The following is a 14,428-nucleotide window of genomic DNA, read 5'->3' as shown; positions in this document are numbered from 1 at the left end:
GCTTGCTTTTATAGGGATACAGGGGATGGGTGAGGACCAATGGGTTACAGAGGATCTGGGATGGGTGAGGACCAATGGGCTACAAAGGATCTGCATAGGGTCTCCTAAAGGATTGTGGGTCTGTCTTTTCTCACCGTGACCAAAGAAGTGGTTGCCTTTCCAGGGAGTCCTGCTGGGAGATTACGAAATCTTTTATCTCAGCAGAGATCCCTCCAGGGCAGGGGCTGGGCATACCCCACAACTCCCCCTTCTGTATTTATTAAAAAGGCATTCCCAGCAGCCTTTCTGCAGCAACGTAGGAGGCAAGAGAACATAAGTAACACAGTAATAATTACAATGAATACCCACAAAGCTCCCTTAATCAAAGATGCAATCCATCCCTTTATTCCCCATCGTCCAAAAAGGTCATTGACCCAGTCTAGGCTCTTATCTACTTTTAGGTCTTTTACTAGTTCTTGTAGTTTCTGGATGTTTGCCTGGATGGATGTTGAGTGCGAAGAAAGATTGAAGCAGCACATCCCTTCAAAGTCTTGGCAGCCATGTCCTTGGGCAAGCAGTAGGTAGTCTAGTGCTGCTCGATTTTGTAGGGTTGCGTCTGGTAGTCTCTTCATCTCTTAAAAGATCACTCAAGGCGGCAGATGTCACATTGGCCTGTTTGCTTAGCCAACACCCTAGGTGATTGATATCCCCAAGGGCGTTGAGTGCAGCTAACCAAGGGGTGAACACGGAAGCTGCAACTTGTCCTGCCTTATTCCAATTGTAAATGTGGCTGTCACAACTTTCGTCAAACTCAGCAAAGGATCTCTTTTTGTTGATGTGTCTGTTTGTCTCCAATTATGTAACAATGTAATATTTGGGGTGAGAGTAGAAAGCTTGCCAAGGCTACAGGGGCCTCCTTGGAGGCGTGAGGGGATCCCGGCCCATACTCTGTCACCACAGACAAGAAACACTCCCCGGGGTAACACTTTTGGGTGGAGAGTGGACACAGAGAGTACGTGGCTGGTGTAATTGCACCAATATTGACTATCATAGGCTTTGTTAAATGGTGATATGTCTTTTCTGTATGTGTTTTTTGCTTGGTCAATCCCTGGCCAGCGTTGGCTTTGCAGTCTAAAATAAAATTTGACACAATATGCTGCTTTGGAGGACCCCAGCAGGTTTAATTCTTGGGATTCATCTCGTGCATTTGGCAGAATCTTTTTCCACTCATCCCAAGTGTCTACCGGGTTGGGCCTCTTACCTGTGGTGCGGAGGAGCTCTGAGTTAGTGATGGGCCAATCATCTGCTACTAAAGGAATTCCTACCAGGCACGTAGAGAGTGGTTTGTCTACGCTGCCCATGGACAGGCACAGATTGTCTTGATTGAGTGTCTTTGCTAGGGTCACCCAAACATTATGGCTAGGCTGTGGGACAAGCCAGCTGAAGGCCTGTGGTACAGCGAAGAACTTCGAGGCAGCAGTGAGGACAGCATCAATGTAGATACATTTCATCTTTGGGCAGGGATGGGGCTTCTGAGAGGGAATATAAGCGAGATCTGTTAGCTTTGTGGTGAGAGGGGAGGTTTTGGGGTTTAGGGAGGTTTGACAAGGGTTGAGGGAAGGGGATATTTTGGGGTAACAAGGGGTGATAACATATAAACTAAGGATCAGTTTTTTCAGGCTGTGTCTGGCCTACGGCTTGACTTTTGCCATAGCTTCTTGTTCAGCTTTCTGATTCGTCTGCTGCCATGTGGTGGGACGATCTTTTTCCTGGTTGGTGGGCATTCGGCGACGTTTTCGTCTCCATGCAGAGCTGGTCTGGTTTTGGGGAGGTCCTGTATTTGACTCAGGAGAGTTCTTGTTGGTGTTTGTGGTAGCAGTGTTTGTAGGGCCTGAGTATGGTTTTATACTTTTTCCTGGGAACCACTTCGGGCCAGATGGTAGCTGGACACAGGTGTAGCCTGTCCCCCAGGTAATCAATTGGAAAGGCCCAGAGACTTGGTGTGATTCAGGGTCCTTTACCAGCACTGGTGGCTTCTCCGTGAGCTTAGCTTGGGTTGAGTTTGAGAAGTGGTGGAGTACTGGGGGGTCAGGCTCTGATGATGTACCATTTAGGAAGTTAATGACATAGAGAGCCTTACAGAGTCTTTCAATGGGAGACAAGATTTCTGTTTCTCTCCGTTGCTGGTTGAGGACTCTTTTGAGGGTTTGGTGGGTCCTTTCTACGATGGATTGTCCTGTGGGATTGCTAGGTATGCCTGTCTTGTGTTTTATTCCCCATTGGTTGAAGAAATCTTTTAACTTACGAGAGGTGTAGGCAGGCCCATTATCTGTTTTGATTTCTTCAGAGACTCCCAGGGTGGCAAAGGCAAGGAGAAAATGCTTGATGACATGGATGGCATTTTCTCCTGCATGGGCTGATGCAAACACTGCCCCAGAAAATATGTCAACTGACACATGCACATATTTGGATCTCCCAAAGGATGGGAAGTGGGTTACACCAGTTTGCCACAATTGGCAGCTGTTCAGACCACGGGGGTTGACTCCAGTACCCATAGATGGTATTTGGTAGTTCTGGCAGTTCGGGCACGTTGCAATGATAGCTTTTGCTTGATCTTTTGAAAGCTTGAACATTCTGACGAGGGCAGGAATGTTTTGGTGAAAAAATGCATGTGACAACTTTGCCTGGGAAAGATGTTTGGGACATTTGCAGTCTCTGCTGGCATGGCCAGTGTATCTGCTCTCCTGTTCCCTTCGGCAATGGGACCAGGGAGGTCAGTGTGTGACCTCACATGCATAATGTAGTAAGGTTGTTTTCTGTGGGAGATTAAATGAATTAATGTAGAAACCAATTGGTATAATTTTTGATCGGAGACCTCGTTTAGAAAAGCATGTTCAGCCCTCATAGCTATGCCAGCGACATAAGCCGAATCTGTGACCAAATTAAAAGGTTCATTGTTAGAGGCTCCGCAGGACGAGGAGCCAGGATCCCAGCAGGGGGAGAGAGACAATCCAAAGCAATATGGTTGATAAATGAATTCCGTTTATTAGCAGTCCAAAGGCACTTATATAGTATACCAGCTTGTTAGCTCCTAAGTGGCTTAAAGCTTATCAAGACACATTTCTATTTCTACATAATTGGACTTACATTGGCAAGTTTCCACAGTCTTGTTATGATCAAAAGAATTCTGTGCTCATCTCCCTTGTTCACTCCCGGATAGTACAGCTGCAAGTTTTTCATTCCCGCGCTCTTTCTCAGGCCTGTTTGTTTTCTTCACACAGGGACTTTCCCATGGAAAGTTTTTCTCACACACAAGTCTAAAAATTTCCAGGCCTATTGCTTGCACAGTTCTTTTATTGATCCCAATAATTCTATTTCCCAACAGTTCATCTTTAAACTTCTCAAAGGCTCTGACAACAGCTGCTAACTCAGCAATCTGTGGAGATCCCTCCACTATTTGCATATCAGATTCCCATTTTTGGGTATTGGGTTGCCTCCATGTCATGAAAGACCGATGGGACGAGCCACACCCATCGGTAAAGACGGTCAGAGCTTTAAGAGGTTTTCTACTTTGGATTAATTTTGGAATCAAATTAAAAGCTGCATCACGGTAGAAAAATCTATGTTTTGGCATGTGAATGGAAATTTGGCCTGTGTAGCTATCTAGGGCTAACTGGAGGCTCTCATTGGTCTGGAGCAACTGCTTCAGATCTTCAGTGGTCAATGGCAAGTATATGCATGTGAACTCACACCCTGCAAGAGAGCGGAGACGAGTTCTGGCCTTTTTTATTAAATGTGCCATTACTTCTTGGAAGGTGGTTAATGTCTTTGGAGGTTGATGGCTTGTGAAGACCCATTCAAGTATCAGCAAAGGGTCTCTGAGTTAAGGGTCCCATTGGAAGATCAGTCCGTGTAAACAGGGAGCCTTACCCACAACTGTAAACTGGTGAGGCCGGCTGGGTTCAACGCAATGGGCTTGGCGTGAAGACAGGGCTTCCTGGACTTTGGTGATGGTATCTCGGGCTTCAGGTGTGAGGGCACGTGGAGAGTCCAAGTCTTTGCTACTGTGGAGGAGGTTGAAGAGGGGAGTGAGGTCTTCTGTTGTGACTCCCAGTAGGGGGCGTATCCAATTTATGGATCCGTACAGGCTGTGTAAGTCCCTCAGGGTTTTGGGATCCTCTTTGATGGCGAGTTGCTGGGGTACAATGGTTCTCTCATGGATCTGGAGGCCGAGGTAAGTCCATGGGCTGGAGTGCTGCACTTTGTCCTCACGAATCTCGAACCCTGCTTCTTCTATGGCTTCAATTGTCTTTTTAAGAGTTCTGTCCAAGTAAGTTTTCTGATGCACAGATTAGTATGTCATCCATATAGTGGTAAATGATTGCTTCTGGGAATAGGCTCCTGATGGGGGACAGAATGTGGGCGACGTACCACTGGCAGATGGTCGGGCTGTTCTTCATGCCTTATGGGAGGACAAGCCAATGGTATCTTCTGAGTGGGGCTTGTTCGTTAAGAGAAGGGATGGAGAAGGCGAACCGTGGTGCGTCCTGAGGATGGAGCGGGATGTTAAAGAAACAGTCTTTAATGTCTATGATGGCAAGCAGCCAGTCTCGGGGCAGCATCGATGGTGATGGCAGGCCGGGTTGGAGGGTGCCCATGTCTTCAATGACCTCACTGATCTTTCGTAGGTCATTAAGTAGTCTCTTTTTGTCTTTGCCGGGCTTTTTCAGTACAAAGACAGGGGAATTCCAAGGGCTTGTGGTTTCGGTGATATGACCTTTGGCAAGTTGCTCTTCCACCAGGGCTTCCAGCGCGCTGAGTTTTTCTTTTTCAAGGGGCCACTGCCTTATCCATTTTGGGTTGTCAATCTTCCAGGTGAGCGGGGGAGTAGATGGCAGCGCGCGTTTCTCAGTGGCCCCAGTCAGAAATCCTGGCTGGGAATGGTAAGGGTGGCACCCCACTGGGATAGAAGGTCTCTGCCCCATAGGGTGATGGGGGCTCTTACCACAAATGGTCGGGTGGTCGCTATCTTGCCCTCGGGTCCTTCGATGACAACATTTCGTTTGTTTCTCATGGATACTGCAACTCCACCAATCCCGGAGATCATACCTGCCACTGGCTCCAGTTCCCAATTCCCTGGCCACTCGGAGCGGGCGATGATGGTCACATCTGCTCCAGTGTCTAGCATTCCTGGGCAGTAGACCCTTTCTCCTTTACAGAACAAGCTGCACTCGATGGTCGGTTTGTTTGAGCCCACAATCTCTATCCACATTGCTGTAGGATTGAGAGGAAGCTGTTCTGGGTGGTTCTGTGGAAGTAAAAAGGCTTGGGCAATCGGTGTTCCCTGTGGGAGAAAGAAAGGTGTGTCCGTGCAGCAAAGCTGGACAAGAATCTCTTGTCCAGAGTGCACTGTTTGTATCTCAGGTAATACAAAGAGTTGTTCTGGACCATGGAGGGTATCACTTAGGATAAGAATGTCCCATGGGCCATTCTGCGGTCCATACTTTCCTGTGGGGATATGATAAAAACGCTTGTCAACAAAGTTAAGTGGCAGTGATGTTACCAGTTGGGATCTGGTTCCCATCGGTAGCGCTCTGTGTGTTGGATCCTTCTCATGTGTTCTGGGATCGCCTGGGATGATGGTGCCGGGTGAGGTCCAGTTGTCTGCTCTTGGTGACTGGATGTGGAGTTTGCAGCCAGGGCGGGGTAGTATGGCCTTTGATTTGTTGTCTGAGCGTGGGGCCTTGACACCACATACCGATAGAAGTTTTTTGGACGCTGCTGGTGCTGTTGCTGTCTTGTTGGGAAATAGAATTATTGGGATCAATAAAAGAACTGTGCAAGCAATAGGCCTGGAAGTTTTAGGCTTGTGTGTGAGAAAACTTTCCATGGGAAAGTCCCTGTGTGAAAGATAACAAGCAGGGCTGGGAACAAAGAGGGAGTCTTGAGATGGTCCAGCTGTACTATCCGGGAGTGAACGAGGGAGATAGACACTGACTTCTTTATGGAAGCTTGCCAATGTAAGTCCAATTATGTAGAAATAGAAATGTGTTTTGATAAGCTTTAAGCCACTTAGGAGTTAACAAGCTGGTATACTATATAAGTGCCTTTGGACTGCTAATAAATGGAGTTTTGCAGAGTTTGCTCTATCAACCATATTGGCTGGCTTGCTTCACTCTCTCCCCCCTCTGGGGCCCCGGGCTCCTTGCCCTGTTAAGCTTCTAACACTGTCTCTGGTGCCTTTGGTAGGCGGCACGACGGTCCTGGGTGGGTGACCTTTGTGGGCAGTCCTTTATAAAGTGTCCAAGTTTGCCACAATAGAAACAGCGGGCATTCTCCTTAGAGACTGCTGCAGCAAATGCACCAGAAACTCACTCTGTGATGCCTTTTACAACTGCTTGGGTCATTGTGTGTTCTGCAGATGTGTGTCATGTACAGCTCTCTATCATTTGTTCTATTGTGGGTTCTGTGTCCATAGGTAGGGCCCTCAAGATATTCTTACATTGTTCGTTAGCAGTTACCATGGCAAGTTTGCCCAAAAGTTCCTTTCATCCATCTGGACTTTCTATCTGTTTCTCTAAGCTAGCTTTTAAACAATCAACAAACTGAATGAAGCTTTCATTTGCTGACTGTTTGATGTTAGAGAAATATTGTATAGGAACAGAATCATCAGGAGTAAGGAGCAGCGATGTCTTAGCTGCAATAGCTATGTCTTGTAATGCTACTTCAGGTAAGGTTGTAGCTTGATCTAGGGGTTTTTGGAGGTCACCTTCTCCAGCCAGTTGTTCTATTGTCCAATCTGTCTGATTTGCATCTTTAGCAGAAGTGTCAGACAGTGTTTTTAAATGTCTCTTCCAATGCCTTTCCCATAACATATATTCGGCAGGGGAAAGGATGCAATTAATAATGTTTTTAATACCATGTGGTACTAATGTATAGGCAGAGAAAGTGGCTTCCAGTAAGTTTCTAAAGAAATGTGACCCTCTCCCATGTTCTTTTGCTGCCTTGCAAAGCTCTTTGACTTCTTTGTATGGGATAGGTTCCCATGTTTTTGTAGCTGGACCACCCCTCCTCCCTTTCCCTATAATGACTGGAAAGGCTGAGATTTTCTGGGCTAACTCCCAATCTCCCTCCCGGTTCGCTTCCCTGCGTGTCTGTGCCCATCGATCCTCAGATTCAGAGTCAGAGCTGCTGCTACTGTCATCTGAAAAGGAGGGATAAGCTGTGGCAGGGCGGGGCTGGGATACAGGGGGCGTAGCGTGGCATCTTTGAAGTGCCGGCTTTCCTTTAGCCAGGGCAGGGATAGCGGGGGGTCGGGGGTGGTTTGAGGGGTGGGAAGGGGGTCTGTTGTGGCAGCATGGGGGTGGAGAGGTTGTACAGCAGCAGGTCGTTTGGGGGGAGGTTGGGTTGCAGGGGATGCCGGTTTCGCAAGTCCATGTGGAGTCAGCATGGGCTGTAGGAGGGTGGGGGGGGTGGTGGGCTTTAGGGCAGGAGCGGAGGAGATGGGGATTGCGCAAGAACCCGTGGTAGGGGAAGGGGGGGGTGCAGGGAGAGGGGGAGCATCAGCAGGGATTGCGCAAGATGCAGCTGGGGGGGGAGAGAGCAGGTGTGCCGGTGCCTGCCAGGGTGCTAGGGCCATTGGGGGTGGGGGGAGGGGGGAGGGAGATTCCACTCCTGGGGCGATAGCCTGGGGCAGTGCCGCGGATAGCTGGGTCCCGCCAGCGGCGATGGGGGCAGATGCTGGCGGGGGGCGTGACGCTTGTTCCATGCTCCACAGTGCATGCGCGGGGCTGTGCGGGACCAGTCCTGTGTTGTACCATGTCTGTGGCATGGGTGCGGGGGGGGGGGGGGGGGGGGGCAGCAGTGGCGGGGTGGCTTGCTGGGACGGGGATGCCGCGCTGGGGTGGGGGGGGGGGGGGCAGGGCCGCGTGGAGCAGGTGGGACGCAGTGGGGTGGGACACGGTGGGGTGGGGGGGGGTCAGAGGCACCGCGAGCCGGTGTGAGAGGGGAAAGGGTGGTGTCGTGCGCGAAGGGTTGCTAAATACCAGGGGCACAGGGAGATGGGGCTGGGGGCGGCTCAGAGGCATCCATCCCGGGGAGGGGGGATGGGTCTGGGATGGGTGCTGCGTGCGCTGCCTGGGGGGTGGCAGCAGAACCGAGGGGGCAAGCGGGGGGGGTTGGGTATGGGAGGACTGCTGGAAATAGGTGATTGGGGTAGGGAAGTGGGGTGGCCGGCGCCCCAGCTCTGGCTGGCCATTGCCGGAGGCGGAGAGGGGAAGTCGGAGGGGGGAAGGGCAGAGAAGGGGTTTGGCTGAGGGGGGGTTGTCGCACGACACATTTTAACCAATAAATGAAATAAAGGAATGAATTTGGAAACAGAGAGGTTTCCCGAGGCTTGAGAGGAATACAATTTGTTCCCCACTCTGTCCCAGAACGAATCAGAAAGGACAGAGTCTGTGGTAGCATCAGGAAAATTTAGAGATATCCAGTTACTGAAAGATTTAAGATTTTTCTTAGAAAGAATACCTTTAGAGAAATTAAAGTCAGATTTTAAGAGAAGGGTTAGAAGAAAGGGGTATAGGTCTCTCTCAGATTGGGAAAGGCTGGGTTTAGCTTGTCTATGTCCCATCTTAGTTCCTCCCTCAGCAGAAAAAAGAGAAAAAAACCCAAAATTACTTAAAGTTCCACGCAAAAAAGAGGAGGAGAGCCCCAAGTTTAAACTTACAAATCCCGTTTTCTGGTGAGGCTGGCTCCTAGAAAGGTCTGCTGGGGGGATGGTCTGGCAGTTCAATCCTCAGGGACTTCAGTCCTAGGTGGGAGTCAAGGGTCTCGAACTGTCCCCATCTAAAAGGCCTGCTAAAACGTAGGTCTATCTTCAGAGGATCAGCACACGAATGGCTGGTTCTGTCTTGGCGAGTCAAGATGCAGCTCAGGCCAGGTCCAGGGTCCAGGGTCCAAGGCTGTTTGGGCACCAGTTATTACGGCTGGTGATGGGGTCAGCGGCTCTGACCCAGGAAGAGGTGACCGGTCCGGAGAGATGGTCCCGAAAGGAGTTGCCTTCCTGAGGCCCAGTGTCTTCTCTCAGCTGCTGGCAGGAGGGCCCTTGCAGAGGCTGTCAGCTCTTTAGTGATTATCAGCTCATGATTTCAGCTCAGCTCTGCCGGGCAGCCTCCAGACCAAGCCAGACCAGAGAGAGATGAGAGGCTCGTGTGGCTGGTTCCGCACGAAGGTAGCTTTATTGTTGGTCCCTTCCGGCGAAGGGGAAAGCCAGGGACGAGAACTCTCTCTGCACAGGGGCAGAGGGCTTGCTTTTATAGGGATACAGGGGATGGGTGAGGACCAATGGGTTACGAAGGATCTGCATAGGGTCTCCTGAAGGATTGTGGGTCTGTCTTTTCTCACCGTGACCAAAGAAGTGGTTGCCTTTCCAGGGAGTTCTGCTGGGCGATTGCGAAATCTCTTATCTCAGCAGAGATCCCTCCAGGGCAGGGGCTGGGTGTTGGGGTCTCCTCCCCAGGGAGTGCTAACCGTCACTTTTGTTTGGTTTTGCCTTTCAAGGTATCCAGAGAATGGGATAGTAGAAATGGACACCAAAAATCTTCGACCACGAGCAAGAACCATTCTGAAGTGGAGTGAACTAAAAGTGGGTGATGTGGTGATGGTTAACTACAATGTTGAGGCTCCAGAAGAAAGAGGATTCTGGTTTGATGCAGAAATTACCTCTCTCAGAGAAATTTCAAGGACCAACAAAGAGGTTCATGCTAAAATTCTGCTGGGGTAAGATTTCTTTGGCTAATATGGGAAGTCTATTTGCATTCTTAAACAAACAAACAAAACCTAAAGCTTTTAGGTTTGTTTGCTACTCATTAGATTAACATACTGTAATTCCATAGCTGAGTCAAGTCTGGGGTTTGTGTGTGAAGAAAATTTATGGTTAACAAGTCCAGATAGTGCTTCCATGACTCAGTAATAGAAAAGGACAATCTGATCAGGCAAGTATTGTCTCAGCATGTTCATTGTGGTCTATTGAGAAATTACAGTCTCTGCTATGGGAACAAAGGCACATATCAAAGGTTCTAAAGGAATTTCCTTCACCCATGAACTCCAGACCTGGCTCAGGGATGCAAGCTTCAATGTCTACTGATTGCCATAATTTAATTCCTTGCCAGGCCCATTGTTGATGATCCATGGGATAGATCAAGGACCTAGCAATATTAAAATAGGGGATTCTATTAGCCAGATTTTCACATTTGTCTTGAAAATCTAGTGAAGCTAGAATCATGGGGAAATGGAATTTTTTCTTCAGAGTAGCAGGATGTCAAAGGGGATAATCTGTAAAAAAAAGAACAAAATGCACCCTTTCTTGGCTACAATCAAAGCAGCAGGTAGTTATTTAAGCTACTCTTTTCAGAATTCCTTCATACAAAACTGGTCTTAGTAACCCTGTAATTAGAGTGATGGTGATGGTATTGGTAGGTGGAATACATGCTCACACTGTAGTCCCTATGAGAGCTTGTGAAGAAGGTAAAAGGAGCAATTTCTGGAACAGGTGAGTCTCAGGGATCACTGGCAGCTTCAGAATAGGGAAAGGAGAGAGGGGTGAGAACAAAATGGGTGCGGCCTCAAGATCAGACTCCATCAATTATGGTAAATATACCAAAACCCCAGTGCTGAATGGTAATGAATTGTGCACATCCTTCAAGAAGTGTAAGGGGATGATCCCCAAGGAGTTCATAAATATAAAAAACACCAAGGAAAGTGACAAGTAAAGAATAAAATACGAAGCCTGTTCCAGTGTTTGACCACTCTTTCAGTAAAGAAATATTTCTTAATGTCAAGTCTGAACCTCCCTTGATGCAGCTGTGAACCATTCTGTCTTGATTTGAGACAAGTTTAGGAGGAAAACGCTCTGGAATGAATGTGTCCTCTGAGGGAAGACAGGTTTCGGCACTCCCTCCCCCACCGATGTGAAAAGAATTTCTTGGATGAAAGTGAAAAAATCTATTTATTTAACAAGCAGAGTGTCAGCAGGGCACAGGAAAAATTTGAGTAATGTCAGATAATAAACCTCATCTCTGCAGAGAAAGCTGGTGGATTTAGATTTCCCTCCACAGCTGGCTCGGCCCCTCCCAAGGTCCGAGGCCGGGATGTGGTGCCCCCGCAGCCTCCCCACTGGTCCACGGGGTCCAATGATCTGGTTCTCGGATCACAGCTAGGCTGAACAGTTCCAGAAGAAGAAGAAGTTACTGGAGGATTTTGGCATGCAGTCCTGGGAAAAACATCCTGCCTCAGCCAACAGGCTAGCCAAAAAGCAGGAATCTAATTCTCCTGCTGCAAAAGCTGAGCAACATGGGGGAGTGTGTGTGAGCCCTTGAACACAAACCATGCTGAAGAATTCACCCAGCTTCTCCCCCCTCTCACGAACCTAGTTTAAAGCTGTGGGACCCATTTCTGGGCAAGAAGAAGATGATAGGGGAATACAGTATTATCATAAAATCACCCCAAGACACCATCTTTTGCCCAATTTAGAATTAATAAGGTTAAAGAATGCTCATTTCTCTGCTTTCCCTGTTGCACCAAAAACATTTACAGTGTTTTAGCCTATTTTTTTTTGGTTCATATTTACCTCCAGTGTCTATTAAAAGTTAATTTTCTTTTTTATCTTTCCCCAGCTGTATGGTAACCAGGGCTTAAGCTGGGGTTCCACCCCCCAGTTCCCATCAGTCTTGATGTAGGGGTAACTTTGCTACCTCTGCCCCCTTCAACTTCTGGGGACCTTGGTGTCCAAAACCCTTACAATATGCACACTGATTCGTCTTCAGTCCTCCCTGGGCAGGTCCTCTCCCTGTCCCACAATTAGATTATCATTACATCTTTATGTCTTTCTCTCCTTTCCCTTTCCAGCTCCCATTTTCTTTCTCTTTGTTGTGGATTGATGCTGGCCAGATAGCAGGCATTCATGAAAAGCCGTTCACTCACTCCCCTCTGCAGCTGGACAGAGGAGAGAAAATTTAACAAAGGGTTCATGGGTTGAGATAAGGACACAGAGAGACCGCTCACTAAATACCATCAAGGGAAAACCAGGCTCAACTTAGACATATAAAGTGAATTTATTGCTAACAAAATCAGAGCAAGATAATGAAAAGTAAAGCAAGCCCTTAAAAACACCTTCCTCCCACTTCTCCCTCCTTCCCAGCTCTACCTCCTACCCCAGCAGTGCAAGGAGACAGGGAATGGGGGTTATGGTCAGTTCATTACCTGTGGCTTCTCCTGCTGCTCAGGGAGAGGAGTCGTTCCTCTGCTGCATTGTGGGATCCCTCCCATGGGAGACAGTTCTCCATTAATTTCTCTGATGTGGCTCCATCTCATGAGCAACAGCTCCCTGTGAACTGCTGCAATGTGAGTCCATCCCACAGGCAACAGTACCCCTCAAAGTGCTGCAGAGTGGGTGACTTCCATGGAGTGCAGTCCTTCAAGGACAGGCTGCTCCAGCCTGGGAGCAGGGCCCCTCCCTCCACAGGTCTCCCACAGGATCACAGCCTCCTCTCAGGCATCCACCTGCTCTTGCATGAGTCCCCTCCATGGGCTGCAGGTGGATCTCTGCATTCCCTGTGGACCTCCATAGTCTGCAGAAGGACAGCCTGCTTCACCATGGTCTTCACCACAGGCTGCAGAGGAATCTCAGCTCTGGTGCCTGGACCACCTCCTCCCTCTTCTTCTTCACTGACCTTGGTGTCTGCATAGTTGTTTCTCTCACATATTCTCACCTCGCTCTTCTCTGGCTGGAATTAAAACTGTACCACAACTTTTGTTTTGATTTTTTCTTAAATATGTTATCACAGAGGTGTTACCACCATTTCTAATTGGCCAAGCCTTGGCCAGCAGTATGTCCATCTTTAGATCCACCAGGGATTGGCTCTGCCAGACACGGTGGAAGCTTCTAGTAGCTTCTCACAGAAGCCACCTCTGTGGCTCCCCTGCTACCAAAAACCAGGCCATGCAAACCCAATACACTCTTTCCTCCCTTTCCATTTCCTTCTCCTTGATAGCTATCACCTCTTCTTCTGCCATTCCCTGCTCATTCTCTTCCTTTTTTTTCACTTCCTCTTACCCTCTTCCTACTTTCCTGTTCATTCTCTTCCTGCTTTCTCACTTTCTGTGGAATCTAATAGGTTATCCAGCAGAAAATGGTTTCAAATACTTTAGTTACTCTCATTCACCCAGACATACAGTGTACACACCCAAACAACCAGAGACACACAGTGCACAGAGACATAGGGACAAAGACACAGACAGCACAGACACAATGCACTGAGAGCACACACCGTGTACACAAGGCTTGCACAAGACACCACCAGCTGTAAAATGCTGCTACAATCCAAGGTGCCGCCCCCTTGGCCACCCAACCCAACTGTCCAGTCCACACACCTGTCACAACACTGGACCAGCCCAGACCCAAGTCTCTTCCCATCTGTTATGATCCAGTTTAAACCCAGAAAAGCAAAGCAAGCTAAGTCTCTGTGCATAAACCAGAAAGAACTTAGAAGGTTCAAAATATCCCCAGAAACAAGATTAAGACCAAATGAGGTTAGATGTTGTTGCCAAAAAATTGATGTATTTTATTTAATAGTAGAGAGGCAAAGAGAAGGGAAAAGAGAGAAAGAACTAGAAAAAGAAGTGTGCGTGGGGGGTGGGAGAACAGGGAGAGGAGACAGGGGTTAGGTAGAAGCATATCACCCATCCGAGGGTCCCAACGTCTTGTTGCTCCCCTCCATCTGGTCTTCTGGTGGTGAGGGTCCCCCATCGCCGCTGTGGCCATGCCACTACATGCTGCCACACGCCATGCCATGCCACCACACCACAGGCCACCACACCACACTCCGAAGAGTGCAGAATTCCGTGGATTAATATGCACTTTGGGCCAGGTGGGAACGCCCACTTGCCTCTCTTGCAGGGGCTAGCTTGACACTGTCCCTTGCAACACTGAGGGTCTGTTGCATCATCTCTGGTGCTCTGGTGCAGGGTCTGGGGAACCCTTTGAGGGGGGCCCCTGTGATGGGCCATTTCACCCCCTTTGGCTGTGGATAAGCTTCCCCCTGCTCCCGGTGAGGACCCCTCAGCTGGGCTCCTCTGCACAGTGCAGGATGGGCAGTTACTGCATGTCAGGGTCCCTTTCCCCCGCCATGTAGCCCTGGGAGAGGGGCCCTGAGGGAAGGCACGGGGTTTCCCTGCCCCTGGTCAGCCTCGTTCACCATTGGTTGTTCTGTGTTCCCCTGCACGGGCAAGGACCCTTGGGTCCTGTGACTGGGAGAGTTCCTCGGCAGATCCTGGCCATGCGGCTGGAGAAATAAACATCTCTGAAACATCTACCAAGAATCTGTCCTTATATACTTCTTTCTACAGGCCTCCTGGTTTGATACATTGTATTACAGAATCCACGCTGTAACAA

At 48.9% G+C, this 14,428-nt stretch overlaps 1 protein-coding gene across 2 annotated transcripts in view; it reads left to right on the top strand.

The window, feature by feature from the left end:
• Window positions 1-14,428, top strand: part of LOC138102785 (E3 ubiquitin-protein ligase UHRF2-like) — a 396,395-nt gene that overhangs the window by 190,714 nt on the left and 191,253 nt on the right. For both annotated transcript variants that reach the window (XM_069000537.1, XM_069000536.1), the window contains one exon: window positions 9,538-9,756. In XM_069000537.1, coding sequence (XP_068856638.1) covers window positions 9,538-9,756 — 219 coding nt within the window. The remainder of the gene's footprint in view (window positions 1-9,537; window positions 9,757-14,428) is intronic.

Source organism: Aphelocoma coerulescens (genome assembly GCF_041296385.1).
Source record: "Aphelocoma coerulescens isolate FSJ_1873_10779 chromosome W unlocalized genomic scaffold, UR_Acoe_1.0 ChrW_unloc_scaf_1, whole genome shotgun sequence".
NCBI lineage: Eukaryota > Metazoa > Chordata > Aves > Passeriformes > Corvidae > Aphelocoma > Aphelocoma coerulescens.
Note: the sequence above shows the minus strand (reverse complement) of the source record. Positions and strands in the feature narration are given on the sequence as shown.